Source organism: Tetrao urogallus, assembly GCF_951394365.1.
Source record: "Tetrao urogallus genome assembly, chromosome: 1".
NCBI classification, from domain to species: Eukaryota; Metazoa; Chordata; class Aves; order Galliformes; family Phasianidae; genus Tetrao; species Tetrao urogallus.
Genome location: NC_136813.1, coordinates 95,730,296 through 95,751,757, shown reverse-complemented (window position 1 = coordinate 95,751,757; position 21,462 = coordinate 95,730,296). Strand labels below are relative to the sequence as shown.

Genomic DNA, 21,462 nt, shown 5'->3' with positions numbered 1-21,462 from the left:
AGTTCAGAAATTTTATAAAGAGATTTGGAAAAGTATCTAAAATAGCATTATTTAGTACAAAATCTCAATAATAAAATATTGCTCATAATAAATAAGACATGAGTTTCATTAATACTGTTCTCCTGTTAAAGCTCTCTTTGATGTAACATGATCAAATCTGATCAAAACTCAGTTTTTTGTTCCTTCTTTGTATGAAGTAGGCAGATTTACTTCCGTATGGAATGGGCAGGTTCAGGTCATTCTTTGTTAGAAACAATTTCATTATCAGCAGAACACAAAATTTGGTTCAAGGTTCATGCATCATTATGGGCAAAAACAAACCAGAATGGGAATAAACCCCATTATAATAGGTTTAAATACCTACAATATTTTCCTGTTTTCTTAAAACCCAAGTGGAAGAAGACTTTATATGGATTAGGAATGCAAAGAGCAAGCTGCCTGAGTTTCCTCAAAAGCTTCTAAATATCTGTGCAGCTGTATTTAACGGTTACCAAAGCCACCAGGGAAAGTCAGCTCTATAGGGGATATGAGCTGTATCCCCATCATATGGGGACATTTGATTTCATTCCCGCACGTCCCATTTGTAGACATGGCAATTTGGAGCAGTTCTTCAGCAGCTGCTCTATAGCAATATGACGGACATTCAGTTCTGAAGCCAGAGAATCCTTTTCTTGGACTTGCTGCGTCAGTTCCTCAAACACATCTGCAAGAACATTGATTATTAGGTTAATGCATTTGGCCACCGTGCTTTTATTATAGACTTAAGAAGCAATGGTGAACATAAATATCTGTGCCTTCTTAATAATCAAGTGGGCTCACACACAAGAACAAGCTTCAGCACAGCCTGGTATATGCATTGTATATTAAACAGAATCACCAGTTATGTTTTAGGGGACCTGAGCCAAGGTGGATCAGTTTGTAACTTGAAATGAAGCTGAATCCAGTTACAAAAAAATTAAAGAAAATGCACATTACGTGCAAGTTTGTGTCACTCAAGGTTACATAATAGAAGCACTCAAGTTTCTTGCATGTGCAATAAGGTGCAAAGAAATTTTAGTTCAAAACTTGGCTGACAGTAATGCCTTCACTTTTTTTTTCTTTTTTAATAGAAGATTCTTTATTACAAAGCAGTACAAAACCAAAACAAAGAGTACTGAAAATTTCTCACCCTGGATTTGCTTGAGCAGTTTTTCAGTCAGCTGCTTTAACTCTCCAGGAGTCATCGCATTCACTGTAACAATAAAAATCAGTTATCACTTTTACAAAAGTAACACGAACACCTCTAAACAGATTGCCTTTTTGTCTTTTTTTTTTTTTTTTTTTTTTTAAATTTGCAGCCTAATGATCAATCATTGCATGACAGCAAACCAGAGGCAGCACTGTTCATTAATACATTTCAGAAAACTTGAAAAGCGTCTCTTGACATTGACACAGATTTCAGTTCCATAGTTCCGCCTTTTAACACTTCTATGAGGACTTCTGACAGCATGACATGTTTTCCACACTCTGACCCCTGCAAATACATCTGTTCAGCTGATGGCAAGCAGCCAATACTGAAGCAAGTCTACCTTTTTTTTTTTTTTTTTTTTTTTTTTTTTTTTTTGAAGTCCATAGGAAATCACCCCAGGCAGAATTTTCAGCACATAACTACATTTGTCGCCTAGAAAGTTCTGTGTTTTTGGCGTACAGAAATAATATCTCCATAATATAGAAACCATAACATAGAAATAATGTTTCCACACAGTAACTCGGTGACAGCTGATGAAGAAAAACCTCAGTTTGATGCAAGCAAAGACCAACGTATAAAAGGCTTACTTCTCATCTTCCTGCATTACATTTGTAGTGAGAACTAAATGATCCTCTGCATCATTCATAAGCCCCTCCCCCCTTACATCTCAGTTTACAAGCACACACTACTCATCCTCAGAGGAAATGTGTATTAAACCTCAATGGAGAGAATTCTGGAAGTATTCTATGCAGATCTGAATCAACAGTAGTGAGTAAGGAAGCACTGTCCTCAGCTAGATGATGTGGGAAGAGGTTGGTGCCACTTCTGCTGGGTGATGAATTGGACAGAATGGCAGAAACTGATGACAGTGATAACCAGGACACTGAAACAGACTTTAATACCTCGTAAACCCTTCAGCCTCCCACCCCAAATGGTGCAGCTTGGCAAAACTATCCCACATGGAGCCTAAAGAAAAAGAAACATGCTGCAATAACAACTTTTGCTCAGGGATTTCTGACTGCAAGAAGTTTTTATGTTGTTAAACTTTGTCCTGATGAGGCTGATTTTTACTTACCCCAAAGAGAATATTTTATTTCCCTATGGTTTCTCATCCAACCTTTCTCACATCTTGCAATTATGGAGCATTAACTTTATGTTGCTATTGCCAAGTTAAAGAAGTCAGTAGCAACTACAAGAGCCAATTTGTTGTTACTCAAGACATAAGGCCGCTTCATAGGGAAGCAGATCCGCTTGCTTCCTCTGACAGCTAACTACAGTAGTACTCCTTTCAGCTATCAATAGAATAGAAAATTGCTCTCTCACATCTTACTATCCTTTAAAAGTTAAGGCTTCTTAAACTCCATGAAAACCCTCATCAGATTTAATATGGTAATCAATAGCTTAATAAATAAATATGTAAGTAAAAGTACAATAAATCTTTCTCTTTTTCTACAACCATCCTTAAGAAACTACTTTCTACTTCACTGTTTTCATTAACATTTCATCAGCTGTAGCAAGGAGGTAGGTTCACATATTACGCTTGTGTGTATATCAGGACATATCAGCCCTGATCAGTCTGCATATGAGGACATATCAGTTATGTCGCCTAGTTTTAGTACAGAAAGCCTGACTAGACTTTTCTCTAAACTTTAGATAAGCACCAGTCTTCAACTGAGCATCATTCAAGGCAGAAGAGCTAAATACTGCAAAAATATTACTTATACTGTAAAGCAAAAATGTCTTAAAAATGCATTACGTAGTCGTAATAAATAGGGGAAAGAAAAATAAATCTGTTACCATGCTTAAAAAAGCTTTATATTCCTGTCTTGAAATCAGAGAGGTAAGTTTCAAGTGACTAACTGCAGTTAGATAACTCCATAAACCAGGTCAAGCTTTCATAATTCCTCTATTAACTTCTGCCCTCATGTATTTAATCCCAATTTCTGACTCCAGAAGACAGGTGGTCAAACAGCACAACATATCTGTTTTGATTTATGGCTTTAAGACTACTAATTTATTACAAATGCAATATGAAACATCAGTTAAAATCTTCTTGCAAATAATGAATAACAACCAAACTTTGCAAGGATGAGTTTTGTTAGTTCATTAAAAATAGGAGTCTAAAGAAGCTGATCCTGACTTTTTTTTTTTTTTTTTTTTACAGCACCCCTTTTCTCACTCTTCTGATATTCTGAGTTCTACTGTTGCCTTCTTTTCCTGCTACCTAATTTTTCCACTTAACATTTTATGATCTTTTAAATCTTTCTCTTATCTTTTGAAATTCAGAAGCACTTTCCAATTACTTTCTGAAGACTTTTCTAGAGATCACCATCTATAGGAAAAAGGAAAATTAATTTTTTGCTGCTCTCACATCACCACAGTTATCACAAGAATCATCAGTGCTTGAGATGACATGGCAGCGTGAGGGCCTTCATACTTCCCCCTATGCTCAACAAGGAGATGAAAAAAAATCTAGTGAAGTGTAAACAGAGTACACTGCTATTGGCAACATTTAACTCTGTTGCTTCACAGATTTGCTCTGCTACTTCACCTTAAATTTCTTCTGCTGTTTAGAGTGGCTTCGTGCAAAAAGTAACTGGAGACACCTGACACATGGATTTCAGGAATTTAGTAATTGGCACAAGCAGCTCTGTTTGACTGACATAATAAAGATTCACCGCAATCAACTGTAACAGTAACTTTTTTGCATGAATTAAACATGCCCTGTATCACTTTGGTGCATAAATAATAGAAAAGCTAAAAAAAAAAAAAAAAAAAAACCACAAAAATATCCAAACTAACAAACGAACAGTCCCCCCCCCCCCCCCCCCCCCATCTGTTTAGTTATGCTGTCACCTTATTCACAGATTTTACAGAAACTCCAAACCGTTAAAAGCTGCATTCCAGACTGTGAATTAATGCCTTGTGGGAACACTAAGTGATCAACAGATATTTCAGAGGACACCCCTTGCTTGCTATGCTGCATTTAAATAGAAATGCACTTACATTCTTCCCTGCTGTAATGAGGATGCCTTCTGTGAACACTGGTGAGTGAATCACTTTCAGCTTTTTCAGTTTTCTGGGCTTGGCTGCGATTAGACCACAAGACACTGCTGCAACAGAACGTAGCACCCGTTTCTTGTAACATACCAAGTCTGAAATCAGTGGGTTCGCTTTGTTCTAACAGACTCTGTGAGCAGTTTGAGATGCTTCCAGAATTTCCATCTATCCATTTTGCAGAGTATCTAGGTACTGGAGAGTCAAACTGTGGGAGCAATTTTCTATCAGTCTGATGTCTCAAGCTAAAAAGTGGGTGTTGGGATGTTTTAGAGCTTTCGGTATCAGAGTCTATATCCTTGTTTTGTGCATATTGTATGATCCAGTTAATTTTTTTGCTCAAGATACTTTTTACTTCTGCATATGGGCTTCTAGAGAGCTTTGAACGTGGGCAGTCCTGATTTGCAATTAAATGGAATTTTTCAAAGCAGTCTCTGTGTCCCCTTAAAGATCTTGTATGTAGAAGATCTGACTTTGGTACTCCTGCAAAGACACAATAAAAAAAAAAAAGTTCAATTAATATATATTCAGATATCTTTTTTTCCAAGTCCCAACTCATAATTAACCAAGAAAATAAACTGTTAACTGATGCTTTCATATTAATAGTCTAATCACTGAAGTAAAGCAGGATACGTGACAGTCTAAAATGATCTCAAACTCCGCTCATCTTAAATCCTTCACACACAAAGTATTTTGCACACAGTAATCCCTAGTGCAGGAATTACAGATTACCTCTACATGCCTCTCGTGCAATAACAGAGGTGAAGCAAGCTTCCAACTCCATATACATGTTACATGAAAGCTATACAGACATATAATCTGTCCTAAATGATTCCAACTACATATCAGACATTTATTCGGAACAATACTGAAGAACATCCTGATAACAGTCACTTGTGCCCCTACCTTCTACACATAATGCTTTAAGCCATCTGTTTGGATATTGCAGTGTGCAGGTTTGTATCATTCAAGGGGTTAAACATAATGTAGACTTCAGTCATAGTTTATTATTTCGCATTACTACAAGCCTATAGCTGGGATAACGAAATAAGTTCTAACACTGCCAACGTGAAATCATCCTGAAATTAGTTTTGTGTAAGATGGTTACTCATTCTCTTTGATTGTCCTCTCTTAAAGATTAAGAGAGCCACAAAGATTAAAACAGCCACAGCAGGTAACCTACTCAAAGAAATTATTAGTGGTTAACATGTAAAAAAGTAACACAATCTATGAAAGGCTGACAGTCAATAAGTTAAGCCAGATGGCATGAGAAATAACTATTTCATAAAGCGAATAGCACTCCAGTACCAAATTACTTCCTGCAGTTTCAGCAGATAACTTATTCAGGCTCTCTACGCAGTAGATTCAAAACCTAAGTCTAGAATATTGAGCAGCTAGGCTTTTATCTCAATCAAATACGCTACTTGGGAGATTCCCAAAATTAACAAAAAAATAAAATCTATAACACAAGCCCCTGATTACAGACAACCAAAAGCTTGCCTGTGAACCGCTGGCTGAAAATGCTCAACACTCGCGTAAGTCAAAATATTTACAATCAACATATAAAATACAATTTGATCTTTTAAGTTGGGTGAGCTGCCACTTCTCAACACATAAAAAAGCGATACAGAAGTGATGTAAACAGAGGAAAAACCATGAAATGCAACAAGATGTGATAAGTGACTTTAAGGAGAAACTAATGAAAAGCTACACATTACAACAAATGTTACATTACAACTTAAATTCTTGTGGTGAAGCCCATCCCATCCCAAACAATTAACAAATGACAACTTGTGTTAAGTTTGTATGAGTGCACATACAATTTATGGGGCAAAATGACAATACTGAAAAACAATGCTTTATCCTCAGCAGCAGAGAATAAAGATCAAGTCATGAGAACAGACACTCCTGCTATCCAGGAACTAAGTATTAAAATGAACCCTAACCAGAGGCAGCTTTTAAGAAAGAAGTTCCCCAGGAAAGTACAAAGACAGATGTCCTCTTCATGGCTATTGGATCAAGATTCTTACCCAGCACTTCAAAATATCTTTCAATCCCTTCCAGCAAATAAACATCCACTAATTTAAGGTCAACTTGGTCTGTCTACTTGTAATGGCTATTTTCCCCTCTCTGTCTCTCCAGAGACATTAAAAGCAAACAAAAATAAGCACAAAGCATTCATTTCTAGTGCAAACAAGGAAAGGTAAGACATTTGACTTCATGGCTTACTAAAATAATTCAAATATAACAAGTCTGCTTAAGTCACCTAATATCTTCTAAACTCTAAAATCTTTAATCCATAAAGGAACAACACCGTCAGTTAAAGTTGTATCTTCACATTTCCAAACCTACAAGAACTAAGACTAATCCTTTTCAGTGTTATCCGTTTTACCCATTTTTTTCTCCTTGTAAATTTCTTCTCCTTTTTGAAATTAGAGAAAACTTCAATAGACTGGCAGGAAAAAAAACAAAAAACAAAAAACCAAGACCAGTCTTATGCAATTTCCCATACGATAACTCTTGGAGTTCACCTAACAATTTTATTTAGGTCGAATAAATGAAACCACTATCTTCTGATGACAGGACAGAGCAACTCTGCCTAAAGCAAATACTTAAGGTTTGGCAAAAAGGAAGAGAGGCAACTCGAGGAAGCACAGTTAGCAAGGTTTGGGATACAATTTTGTACTGTTCTGGCTTTTCACAGGTACTGCCACATGCGATACTTCCAAGACATCAGTCTCCTCCCCACTAAAAACTAATAATAAAAAAAAATAAACACAACCACCAAATTTTTACTTCTTTCCATTCTTCCTTACATCTTCGCCAGCCCTGCAAAGCTGGGGGAAGCACTGCCACAGTTTCTATTAAAAATAGAAACACAGAACTGTGGAAATTCAATGAAAGATTCCTAAAGCTAGTTCAACAGAAATGGCCTCCTGCAGTTAGGTCCCCTATCTGACATGTTTGAAGAAGCAGGTCAGACTACACTCCCTCATCTATACGTTCTATCACTTCTAAGGCAATCACAACACAAACCATCTGCACAAGTGACAGAATGCTGCAGCTTCACTAAAAATAATGCTAATTAAAAAATTAACTAGGATAGAATTAGAATACCACATTAAGTGTAACACACCACTTGTCCAGAAAAAAGTTCTCGTCTGCATTAAAGAAAAAGAACAATATTTATGAAGTTCCTTAAAATGCTTTTATAGTTTGATCTTTGGACATAAAGATCTACACAGGCTAAACAGTAAGTATATGAAAATAAATTAGGAAAGACTAGTAACATATACTACAACATCTTATTTTACTAAGCAGCAGAAAGACAACAAACAGGAAACAGAAGTATAACAAAAAATATTCTAAAATAAAATGCTTAAGAGTTCAGAAGACAAAGGCAGAGAATTGTAGTCTGGATTACACATTGACAAACCTGAGGAAATCCTACTTGAAAGTGTATAGGAAATGGTTGGGTAGAAATGCAGCTGGCCAAGAGACACACATCAGGTTCCAGGGTTCACACATTTAATCTTCACTGTAGATGTTAAACACTCACCTATTTCTGTGACTCTGAGATTCAGCAAGTTAGAATACTACTGTATGAATAAAATAACGGAAAAAAAAATCCAAACAAAAAAAAAAAACCAAGATCACTGAAAATCTCAGCATTCTTTACTAGTTGAACCATATTCTAGGCATGACCTCTTCTTTCCCAGAGGGTATAAGACTACACAAAGCAGAAAAAGCACAAGTATCAGTCACACAGAAGAAGAGAAAGTGCACGATGGATTTATAAGGGCCCATCTGACTTTCATGTCTTAGTCATGAGCATAAAGCAATTAAACATTCTTTCCTACTGATAAGGTTATCTTTCAGAAGAGTTCTGAATACTGTTAACTTTCCCACTTCACAGGCATGCTGCTCAAAGAAATAAATCCATTTTATCAGAATCCAGTAACAACCATTGCTAATTTCATGTGCACCTGTTACAGAAGGAAAAAAAGCTTACTTCAAAATGTTATTATTTATCAGCCATAGGATATTAGCCCTGATGTCACTATTTCTGAAGAATGAACAAATTATTATAAAACACAGTCTACAAGAACAGAACTCCCATCCTACACCAAAATGTATAACCAATCTCCTCTCGGTGCACTGGAATAACTAAACAAGTCTACCCAGGTACTCTTCAAAACAATAAGGAAAACAAATCATACAAAATTGGTTTAAAAGATGCCTTCAGACTAGCACAGTTGCTTAAGCTTTTACATATTGATTTAGTCTTAGAGAAGAAGTTACTTCATTCAACACAAAAACAAAGTAAGACCTCAGTACTTTGCATCAAGCAATACCATAGTTTGAATGTATAGCTAGTTTTCACAGGATTTCAGCTCTGTCTCAACTCTCCTGTTTGCTAAAATTAATCTCAATCTTTTTAGCTTTTGGCTGATCTTTCAGGTCAGCACACACAGAATCATCAATTTATTTTTTTTTTTCTCCCATATTTGTAGGAATGTGTACGTTTGTCCTGTCTTACTTTCCAAGAATAGGATTAGAAACTAAGTATGTTCTGTCACTCAGACTTGTTTTATCAGAGAAAGATAAAAATACTCAAAAATCCAACAATTCCAGAGCAGGGAAGTTCTATCTCAGGCCTAAGAGCGTGTGTGTGTTGGGGGGGAGAGGGGGGTGGTACATCTAGAAGACCATATCTAAGTAATTCAAGACAGATGCCATCAGGAAACAAGATTATGCGATAGATGACAATTCAAATGAACAAGCTTCAAAGCAAGATTCCAAACCTTGAGACAAATAATAAAAGAATGTGCTTACCACCAATTCCTGACTCCAATAACCTGTGAAATATGAGTATTATATATCACCTTTCTCAGCACTACTCTTTGTATGCTCAGCACTACCAAGAACAGAAGAGAGTATGGTAAGAACTTAAGAGATCAGCATTTAGGCCAAAAATTGAGTATTTTGCTTTGTATGCTAAGCAAGAAAGAAACTCTTCTTCCATGCCACTGTAATTCTCAACACTGAGTTCTAACCCACTCCTGCAAAATAATTTTGTAAACAAATTTGTAATCAAGCAATATATGAAATAGCATACATTTTTCTAATTTCCAGTCATTCTTAAGAGTAAACGTAGCAGAGAAGAGGGAGAACATCTACTGCAAAACTAGGTGTGTAATCAAATTCTATTAATTCTATGTTACTTGTACTAGAAAATAAATCAGTTTGCATCAAATTAAAGTTTTCTTTTGAAGTGGTGAATCTACAAAGACTTAATTTTGTCCTTGCAAACAGTGCATCTAGAACAACTATGTGACTAGCTATGCATAACTCTTCTTCATAATAAGATACAGCATGAAATTGAACTGTTTGCTCATATTTATAAATGAGGCTAGCTAGAACAATAGTTTGATTTGGAGATAACTATAATGAACAAGTTCAATTCGGGAAGAATGCTCTTCAACAGAGAAACTACTTCACATTTCTTCACAAATGTATTCATTAAAAAAAGATCATTAGCCTGCTTGTTTATCTTCCTGCGTTTGTTGCTGTCGTTTGTAAATAATTCTTAATCAGTCTTGCAGCTCCATGTTAAAGAAAAGCCTGCATTCCATTTTTAGCAATTTATAATGCGATGCTGGGAATAAATTGATTTTTGCAGCAGTGAACAGACTTAGCCTGAACAGTTGAAGAAAAACAAACAAATAAAAAACCCCACAGAATTTAAGATGGAATTAATTAAAATGAACATGGATAGCTCTAGACAAAGTTAATTGTTTCAAGTTTGTTCTTTAATACTGCTTAATTAAAGCCACATTAAAATCTCTTTAAAGAATTTACAAATACTTCTGGGTAAGATTTATACCTGACCATAGGTAAAGGAAAACTGCAAAATGCTAGTGGTCATCATACATACAAATTCCATAATTTCATGAAGTACATATGGTTATTAAGGGTAGCAAAATAAGAAGAAATGCACTTCATAATACAGATTTGTACAGTCCTGGTAAAGTCAATGAAATGGATGACTGAATTATAACACCTTTAGTTTTTGCTGGTCAAACACTGCCTTCACAGCCACTGAAAAATGTGTTTCAGGCACAATCCACTTCATCCTAAGAAGTTACCTCTAGAAATATTTCTGATGAGCATGTACATCTTTTTCTGTAATCCTGTAAGCAAGAAAGAGGTTGTGAAGTGCTTCAGTCTGTGGCTGCCTCTAAGAGCTCTGGCTTTAACTACAAGTTCTGAAACATTCCATTTGCAGCTCTCCTCAGCTGTCCTCCTTGCCAGCATACAGTTCTACTCTTGCAACATTGATGCTTAAGCAGCCTCTAAACAACTGCATCTCCATTCAAAACACTAACATCAGACAAGGTCAGTTTTGATTTGTCTCATGTGCAGGGCTAGGACCTGCAGCACAGAAGGTAATGCTCCGAGACATTACATGTTCATGTCTACCCACTAGTCAGATCATTCAGACTGCTAAAAGAAGAGGGTTGTTATCCCAAGACCTCTTCAAAATATATTAAATAAAACCAGCCCATGACTACCTATGACAGCATGTCACCCTTACATCTAAATGACTAGGGGTGGAGGAAAACTGTTATTCTTAGTTGCACAACTCTGCCAACACTGAGAAATGTGATCATTAGAGACTTATCTCCAACATATCTGCGTGACAAGATTTAAAGCCAAGTGCTACTTTCTAAGTGTATTCATGCAATTTCACTGCAGAGAATCTTGTGATTTACTAGATTAGCTGGAAGGAAAAATGCCAGTGCTATTTATTCATTAACTTCCAAAACAAATGGTAGATATTATCTTGTTTGCAAATTAAAATTCTCTCTTCACTTTCGTTTGATAAAGCCAGTGCATTCCATACATCAGGTGGGGACACAAAACCTCCTATCAGATTCCTATCAGCTTGCTTATACTTTACCATATAGCAAACATATCCCATATAGGATAGAACATAGATCCAATCGAGTCTTTCAACAAATTTCCAAAATTCATGCTCTCTAGAAAAGATTTTACTGCTGTATTAGATGAACCAATGAATACTGCTGAAAACCTTGTTACAGGAACCACCATGTTAGATGTGTCTCACATTTCCTAAGGAAAGACTAGTCAGATTACCCAGAAGACAACAAAAGTCATGAGACAGCATTTCTGTATTCTGGATAACACCAGGTATGTAGGATTAACTGTTCAAGTTACTTGCTTACATGTCCAAACCTCCCTAGCTTAAAGACTTCAAAAATATAATTTCAGAACAAGCCACACAGCTCAACTTACTCAGCAATACTTATATGGCACTTCATGGATTAAGAATACCATCTCCAAATGTGTTTGGACTTGAATTCATAGTTAAGAGGTTTACTGGAAGCTGCAGCTAGTTCTACAAGTCCATTCAAGTTTGCAGAAATGAGTCATACCCCTGGACAGCAAATGCTACCTTAACACAAGATTTTATCTGTCTGCCTCAAAGGACAATGATGAAAGTTTGTAGCTTTTGTTGCCAGAATAATGCATTTCAGTTCCTGTTATTTTATTAACATTGAGGGGGGGAAAAATAAAAAAGTATGCATAATACTTTGGAACAGAATGAAAGTAGAACTGTTTCCAATCTTTTCAACTACACCTTACCATCTATTTCATTTCAGTGAGATATTCTCCTGAAAAGAATAAAAGGAAAAAAAGTGAAACTTTTGAAGAATGAAATCCCACTTTTCAAAGATGAACACAAAGAACACAGAATAAGGATACGGTACAAGATCTTACAGACCTTAGCAAAAAAAAACAAAAGGAAAACAATGAAAACAGAAAGGAAAACAAAAAACAAACAAACAAACCAAGACATTAATTATAGCATCTTTGTCTCAACCGTGAGACCGGGATGCACTAAATCTTATGCTGAAATTGCCTAAAATATTGAGTCTATCTGCACTTTAAAGTACCACGGAAATTAATCAATGCAATTACTGAGTTATCTATTCCCCCACCCCACCTTTCACATTAGAAGGCCTGCAATACAGGTTTAGGTTTCAACTTCCAACGTTTACCATTCAGCCGCTGTTCAACTCTAAAGAGAAACAGAAGCAAGTCGTCAATTAACAGCACCAGACAAGCAAATCTGTAAGTAAAAATCAGTTCTATCAGATCTTCCTACCTATTACACACTGCTGAATTTCAGAAAACTAACACACTTTAAAACAATTTTGCATGAAGATATGCCAGCATAAAAAACAGAGTAAGATAAACATGCCATTGTGACAAACAATAAAAACAGAACTGTGAGTATTACAAGTTTTGAAACCATAAATGAAAAGGCTCCTGAGAAGAAACTAGTCTCCAACTAACATACACTGTCTTATTTCCTGACTTACGCAATTGTTACATGTGAATTTAAAACACTTCCTGTTTCAATCACAGACTACTAACACTGCACCTATTCAAAACCAAGACTGTACACAACAATCTCTGATGACCACTTTGCTTACAGAAGGCATACAAAAGGCCAATGTCAAATCCCAGCAGATCTGCAGCACCCATATACTCTAAATCCTACTTAGAACTTTAAAACTGCTATACAGGACCAGTTTAGTTTCCCAAAGCATTGTTATTGCAGCTTTGCATTTCATATTTAAGTACTTTAAAACTTAAGCATCACATTAACAACAAAACCTGTTAAATCACCCGATGATGATCCTTAAGACAAAAGCTAGTCTGGGAATAAAAGTGTTTTCACATAGCTTAGTCCACTCAGCTTCCTGAACAAATCCTCAAAGCAGCTAAGCAGACAGTGAAAGCATGACAGATGAGAATACTGTCCTTTTGTCCATCCACATTCAGACTGAAGGTCAGCAAAAGCACTGCTAGCCTCTCCTCTACTTGAATTTCTTCCTGTTCCTCAAGAAAAGTTGACAACATAATAGGAGAAAGTTTGAAGTTGCATCTTGGCTTTTTGTTTATTCTGTATGCCCACTTGCCCTTTTCTTCTTGTTTTGCTACCGAAAAAGTTCCCTTCCAAGAAGCTTTCAGAAAAATGGGCCCTATGATCACATACACCATGCCTGAATAAATTCAGTGATAGACACCAGAGCTGAACTCCAAGCTGCACTCAAACCAGTTGTTTCTGTGACTTAAGAAAAACACTGAGAAGAACCACCATGTCTTAAGCCACCTTTTTTTTTTTTTTCTTCTTTTTTTAAGCAGTAAAAGTCTAATATTCAATATGACAGAGACAATATTTCTGATTAAAAACAAAGATTTTATGACAGCATAAACAACATTTTTCTTGTTCAGAAATTCAGCAATTATCCAGCTAAGGCAGAGAAAGCTTTCTGTCAAAAGTCTTCCATATAAAATGACTGGAAAAAGAACTTAAATATTTATTTCAATCATGCATCATTATCAATCTATTGTCCAAACAAAGCTATATAAAAACAAACAAGCGGCAGCTGAGGCTCATACTAATACTGAAGCAGCAAGATGTGTGTTGAGTCATTAAAAATTTGGGGTGTTCCCTGTTTTACTTGTTTCTAATTATTCATCCTCCTTAACTGATCAAGAACATTACCACCTACACAAACTTTTACAGCTGCTGAATTCACAGATATGAAAATACACAGATTCGCCAATACTCATCTATAATATGCAGCTAGCTGTGACTTTTGTACAACAGTTTTTCCACAGTTTTCTGTACAATAAGTTTTGTTTATGGACCTTTGAGGAAGTCTGCTTTGGGCAGCTTGAATTTTAAGTTAGGTCATTTTCACGTCCTGGATTTACAACTGAGAGCTCTGAGGAAAGTGATGCTGGCAGGAGTGAAATCAGTGAGAAAACTCTGCTTCTATTAAAGCATTAGAATACTACACCATTTTAAACAAGGAAATTGGGAAAACCACTTCCAGAATTTCATACGTGAAAGTTGCCATGGGCTGCTGCAAATAGTGGAGTACTTAAGCATCCTGCAAGATGCTTAGCTGTGACTATGTCACAGAGGGAGAAGGTAGGTGTGCACATCAACACTAAAAAGGAGCAATCCTTCAGTGCTGCCCTAACTGTTACATGAATATCTGTAACAGCCTATTTCACTTAAAATTATAACTGAACACAATGAGAGTTCTGCACGTGTTTTAACTGCTTAGATTTTTAAATATGATTTTTAAGTAGAAAAAACTATCAGCAAAAATGACCCACACTCGTACGTCTAGGACAGTACATTTACAGAGCTTACATAACTTTGATTCTGCGCAACAAGCCGTTATGTGAAGTCTGTTAAAACATAAGTGGCAAGTTGATAAGAAAACATCCAGTATAATATCCTGAGTTAGTGAATTATCCATTCAATTCCTTATCCAAAATTGTTAGAAAATTGCTGTTATTTACATATATATATTATATATAATATATTAATTATATTTATTTTATAATATTTATATTATTATGAAATCACAGTCTTTGTCATTGGAAAATACAGAAGATGAAAGCAACAGATATGCCAGTAGGAGGAATACAGTATAGAATATGGTAAAGAATCAGCTTACATATTGGGTCAGCCGAAAATTCTTACAGGGACACATTTTAAAGTCATTTACAGAGGCAGTGCTCCACTACTTATAAAAGTAACATCAGATAGGGCAAAGAAGACAGAATTATCAGAAAATGAGGTACTTTTTATTCTACAGTGATCAAGATATTAACACTTTAATAGTGCTATGCAAAAGGAAAAAAAAAAAACAACCATGATAGCCTTACATTCCTGAGATTCAGAATAAGCAACATGACCACTGGGCACAATGCTCATAGATGACAGCTCACTCCCATCAGAGTTGGGTGTAAAAAGTTTCAGTGTACTCACATATATCAGACAGACCGAATCTTACTCTCACCAAAAAACAGGAACATTCATGAAACAGCTTTAAAGTCAATTGCCCTCAGCAGTTTAGATTAGCCCAGGTGGTCACATGCCCGCAGCATTGGCAAATACCACTTTCTGTAAGTGGAATACCCAAAAATCAAGTAATGGTGCTTATATTTAAGAAAACATAAGAGCTTACTTGATTTAAAAAAGGGAAATCTCTAATGTACTAAAAGTAACGAGATAAATTCATTCAATAAACAAGGCTTCAAGTTGTAAAACTACAGAAAAACATTTTACTGAACCTACGTAATTTTGGAGGTCAGAAACAACGCTTACAAGGCCAGCCTTTTAAAAATGGCAAAAACTCTTACTTCACAGTTCGTAAACTATAAGGAAGTGCTTTAGCAGTGGGTTGGACCAGACGATCTCTGGAGGTCCCTCCCAACCCCCTACAGTTCTGTGATTCCATGTGAAACTTCAACATGCTGCGATGATGAATCTGGTTTTATCACGTTGCACATATCATCTTATGAAAGCAAACACCAAACCTCCGATAATTTCTATCAAACACTGATCTGCTTCCAAGAAAATCACGCGACGAGATTCACAGCTGAACTGAGTTCTATCTGTAGTTCCCCTACCACTGTCTGAAGCGCCGAGCGAAGGCTGAACACACGGTGCTTTCCACCTGAACTGACGCCAGAGGTCTGCGGAAGCTGCTGAAACCTGATCACATCTTTCTAAGTGTTATTTTAGAAAGCCTCAAAAACCTACTGTTACCAGGAAGGAACCTAATTTGGTCAGCCAGAAAACTTCTAGCACACAACTTTCCAAAGCTCTGTGGGAGCTTTCCAACGAGCTCCACCTGCACCCAGCTCCACACACCAGGGCAGTGACACAATAGGAGCCCTTCTAACACCGTACCTTCGATGTTCAGCTCGAAACAGATGTGGCAAAACGAGAGCGTCTCCTTCTCGGTGCCCAGCTTGCAGACGCTGCACACGTTGTCATCGTCCAGGTCGATGTTGACGAACTGCTCCTCGTTCATCGTGCTCTGAAAGAGGAGGGAACAAGGCACGAGACTGTTACCCCAAGCACCCCGCAACATCCCCGTACTGCTCCCCCAAGCCCAGCCGCGCGTAGGGCAACACGGTTCCGTCCCGGCCAAGTTTCCTTCTCAAAGCACGAGAGGCGGCGCGGCGGCCGCATGGCACGGAGCTCGCAGAGCCCCGGTGGAACGAGCCCCTCTCTCGCCGCTCCCCCGACCCCGCGCACTCCCTCCTTCCTCACAGCCCCGTCCCGTCCCTCTGCCCATAGCTCTCCCTCCTCGCACCCTCCCCGCGCCCAGCACACCACCACCGCCGCCGACCCCCGAGCTGGAGCTGCCCCCTCCGCGCACCCCTCGCCGTGCTGCACTGCCAACCGCCCCGCGCCGCACTCCACTATTGTTCGCCGAAGAGCGCAGCCGGAGCTCAGCGCCAGCACCGCCCTCCGCTTCCGGCCGAAACCACGGCCCCGGCGGAACGGGGGGGGGGGGGGCTGCGCCGGGCGGGGCGAACTAGTGCTCTCCGCCGCGCCTCGGTGCCAGCACCGCCCCAGGGTTGAGCCGGCAGGGCGGAGGGGCTGGGCGAGCCAGCGGCCGCTACGATCTGGGCGAGCAGCGGGTGCCCCTTCTTTGGCGTCACTTAGGCTCTTCCGGAGCCTGGCTGTGGTCCCTCCCCCGCGGCCACTGGGGCGGCTGAGGGGAAGCGTGGGCGGTGCTACGGCTGACCTGCTGCGCACCCTCCTCTTTTCTCGCCGCGGGGCTCTCCGGCGGGGGCTATGGGCGTGCTCTGCGCTTAGTGTCCTCCTGGCGCACCCCGAGTGCTAATGTGCTGGTGATACGTACTGCACGGTGCTGTTGGGGTCCGAGTCATTGGGTCGCGTGAGAAAGGACAGATGTCTTCTGTGTATAGGAATTGAAACTGGGAAGATGAGCTGAAGGCAAGGAGAAAAAATCAGGATTGCCTCTTCTGCTCTGTGCAGGTGTGGTCTCACCTCGAGGACTGTGGGTGGCATTGAGCACCGCGGTACAAAGAGGGCGTGAAATCATTAGAGAGTGTCCAAAAGAGGGCTGCGAAGATAATGAAGTGTCTAGGGAAAGAGGCCTTGTGGCAGCCTGCTCCTGAGCTCTGCTCTCTGGTGACAGCGACAGGACCAGAGGGAAAGACATGGAGATGTGTCAGGGGAGGGTCAAGTTTGGGTGTTGGGAAAAGGTTCTTGACCAGGCAGTGGTTGAATCCTGGAACAGGCGCCTAGGGAGGTGGTCATGGCCCCAGGCCTCGCAGAGTTCAAGGTTTGTTTGGACAGCGCTCTCAGACATCTGGTCTGATTTTTTCATGATCCTGTGTGGAGCCAGGAGTTGAACTCTATGATCCTTATGGGTTCTCTAACTCAATATTCAGGCTATGTGGTGTCATCAATGGGATGCTATCCAGAGAGACCTAGACAGGCTTGAGCAGTGGGCCTAGGTGAACTTCTTGAGTTTCAACAAATCCAAGTGCAAGGTCTTGCGCCTGGGTTGTGGCCACCTATGCTATCAGTTCAAACTGGCAGATGGAAGGATAGCCCTGCTGAAAAGGAACTAGGGGTACTGGTGGATGGCAACTGAATGTGAGCCAGCAGTGTTCCCTCACAGCCTGGAAAGCCAACCATTTCCTGGGCTGCTTCAAAAGAAGCATGGCCAGCGGGTCAAAGGTGGTGATCTTACCCCTCTACTCTGCACTGGTGAGGCCTTGCCTGGAGTGCTGTGTCCAGATGTAGAATCCTCACTGCATGAGAGATGTGGGCACATTAAAGAGTGTGCAGAGAAGGACTACAAAAATGCGAAGGATACAGTACCTTCCCTACAAGGACAGACTGAGAGAGCTGGGGCTGTTTAGCTAGAGATGAGAAGGCTCTGGGAAAACCTGATAGTGGCTTTCCATATCCAAAGGGCGGTAATAAGAAAGAAGGAGACAGACTCTTTAGCAGGATCAATTTTGGTAAGACAAGGGGAAATGGTTTCAAACTGAAAGGGGACCCTTAAAGGTCAACTCCCCTGTTCATTGCAGGGGAGTTGACCTTTAAGAGTCCCTTCCAACTCAGATAACTTCTATGATTCTATGATCTGATACCACATGAATATACAAAGCTGGCAAATCTATGCTGAATTTTAACAGTGTCCTTTCATTGGCTCAGGATGAGCTTGCTCTACTGTGAGCTTTCTAGGAAAGAAATCAGTCCTTGGGGATTATTGTTACCTTTCACTCCCTCGGGAGGAAGGAAAGAAAGTTGCTGTTGAACAGAGTTAGAAGTTGTGTGCATAAAAGGGAAATGGAAGAGGAGAAAGGAATAAGTAAGAGAAACAGTGCTGAAATTGCATGCACACTTGTTTGACATGATGGGAAATACCAAGTACCGACTGTAAGTGCTGTCTGAACAGAAAGTAAAACTAACTCAGCTCCATGCTTGCTTTCAGAAGGTTAAGCCACAGATGGCAGATTGTGCCTTCCTGAGAATTTCCACAACTCGTGGAAATTACCTACAATGCATGCCTATATGTCGAAAGTGGGGTTACCTATGAAACAGCTACATCATCTTCCATTATCTCCTCTCTCCAAACACATTTGCCTGTGGTTTTTATGATCCCTTTCACCATATTTTCTTGGGGCATTTTTTTCAATTCCAACAGTAAGAAAAAAGAAATGTTGCTCTTTCGTCCATTCCTTTGCAGCTTTTAACTAGCGGATAGAATTTGGATTTATTTCTGTTGAAGGACAGCAGAATAATTTAATCTCAGAGCTTCCTGAGATCTTCCTTGAATTGCTTTTCCCACTCACTAACATTGAGCTTGGGAGAGCAGCTACACCTCCTCTGTACTCCCATTGTTTACTTATTTGATGGACATGAAAAGTGGCAAACAAGCAGCAGCCTGACTTCATTGCAAAAGCAATATTAAGAAAGAAAAGGATGTGAGCCTGGGGTGGAGGATTTACAAGCATAAAGAAGAAGCGGGACAGATGATGGTAGTGAGGATTATAAAGTATATAAATAATTGAGTATTTTTCCCTCCAGAATCTGATGTTTCTATGCCTCGTTGCCACAGTGTATCAGCAACTGTGAAATCCAATGGCAAAAAAAAGCCCCATAAATCTTGTTAACAGATGAAGTGGAGGAAGCAGTATGGCTATTGGTAATTGAACTACTTTTCTCGTTAAAAAAAAAAAAAGAAAAAAGAAAAAAAAGTTTAAAGCACAGAGATCACTGCATTAAAAATAGTGAAAGAAAATGTTGCAGGTGCAGGATTATGAAAAAACTCCCACAACACTGTTCAATCTTAGTGCCCATGATGTGGTTGTACGTATACATACATATACATATTTTCTTCCAAATCCCTTGTTTCATCAATATACATTATTCTAGCTAGAGCTTATTTTACTGGAAAATCATTAGTAGCAAACCAATCTGTGGGGTTTTTTTTTGTTGTTGTTTTGTTTTTTTCCCCCTTTTTTTCCCCTCCTGTCTGTTGAGATCGTGTTGTCGTTTTAGGAAGGCTTTGGTAGTAATCACATTTTAGTAATTCCCACTGCTTCACATTCCTTAGCTGGTTGGTTGTGTTCCCACACTGTTTCCTCACCACGTTTCAGTCTTGATGAGATGACACAAGGGACTAGATAACTGATTTAATAGAAAGAAAATTAATTCTAACTCACATCAACTCATTACTTCATTGCATAGGAGAGCCCTATAAGCACTGGTGGGAAGGCAGCTGTAGGAGTAATGCAGAACTGCCCCCTGTATCATGACATCATGTCTTTAGCTTCACTAGTTAATTCGCTCTAAATAGGTAATAATTAGAACAGTCTTTTGAGGGCACGTTAATTCCAGTTTCCTAAGTGAAGATATAGAAGTTCTAAAGTTAAAATGTATTCTTACTGAAATGTACAGGAGTCGAGGGAGAGGTGGGGTTGCTTAGGCATTATTAAAAATACTGTGGCAAGCTCCCAATGGAGAATATAAATAGCATTAGCACTGTTGAAATGAAAGTGTCTGTGTAGGTGTGCACATGTAAATTAAAATATACAGGAAAAGAGAAAAGTTAAAATTCAGTCTAGGTGAGGCCTGCCCCTATGAAAATATCTAGAAAGTAACATTCTCAAACCAACCTGATTTCATTCTCTTTCTTTTCTGCTCTCTTGTGAGTTAGGGGAGTTCTTTTTTCCTCTGCATGACAGATGTCTGGAGTTTTCCAGGCACTCCTATGGGTCTTAATGTTCTTCAGGCAGTTCCCTGCCAGCAGCTAATAAATATAGATGTATTTTCTCCACTCTTCTGGTTTTGTTTTTGTCTTGTGAGTTTTTCTAACTAGCTTTTTTTTTTGTTTGTTTGTTTGTTTCAGATCTGTTGTTTCAGCATCCTGCAGCCCCTCCTAGTTTAACTTTCAGCCCAGAATATATACATGTACAAATATCTTACTGTAGTCGTTATCTTGACTCTTCTGTTTTGTGAACTATTTCTCTTCCTACTTTTTTCAGTCCTCTTTCAACTTCACTCAATGTTTGACCTTTTCTGTCATGTATTATTTTAATTCTTTATTGACTAGCTTTAGTCCTCTTATTGTGTAGCGTAAAAATCTGACTGCAAAGAGGCAGTTCCTTCATCTGGCCATTTCCTTCTGTTTGGATCTGATGATCTTATGGCTACTCTGAGGTGGACTGGGGTGATCAAGGACAAAAACAAAGAAAGAAAACTTTTTTTTTTTGTTTTTTAATCAGCTCATTGAAATGACTGTATCTTCAGCTACATTATTGCTGTATTTGGTGTAAAGGTTTTTGGAGTGGAGATGTGATTCCTGCATCAAACTAAATGTAGCATCACCAATCTTAGCTGTCAGTCCCAGACCTGCTCATTTATCCAGTCTCTTTGCTGTATTTGCCTTTTGGGCTATGATTCCATGATCCTCTTAGCAGCAGTGCCAGCTTAATTGTTCCCAGATTCTGTCCATTTTATTCCTACTATTTTAATTTGAGTTATATGCTGAAAAGTAACCATCATCAACCAGATTCCTGTCCAGTTCACTTCATGATTACCCAGACATTCATTTTCGCACAGCAGAAGTTCTATCATAGCAGGAAGAGTAGAATGCAGCAGTAGAGATTAATTAAAACAGCTACATGAATACATGGGTAATGATAGCCAAAATCTTTCTTCTTTAGCCTCTTTCTGTTTTTCTATTTTTTTCCTTATTACCATTTTCCTTCACTTT

The 21,462-nt window shown here is 38.8% G+C and overlaps 1 protein-coding gene across 2 annotated transcripts; it reads right to left on the bottom strand.

Moving 5' to 3' along the window:
- Positions 1-542: 542 nt before the first annotated feature.
- On the bottom strand, positions 543-16,224 carry LOC306958345 (protein EURL; the record flags this gene model as incomplete). 2 transcript variants are annotated; one of them, XM_079549849.1, is made up of 4 exons in its annotated part: positions 543-703; positions 1,169-1,246; positions 4,235-4,768; positions 16,101-16,224. In XM_079549849.1, 4 exons carry the CDS (start codon positions 16,222-16,224, stop codon positions 543-545), a joined length of 897 nt encoding a protein of 298 aa, XP_079405975.1. The 2 variants fall into 2 exon arrangements, with proteins under 2 accessions (XP_079405975.1, XP_079405976.1); XM_079549850.1 differs by having other exon boundaries at positions 1,169-1,231.
- Between the last annotated feature and the right edge of the window lie 5,238 nt (positions 16,225-21,462).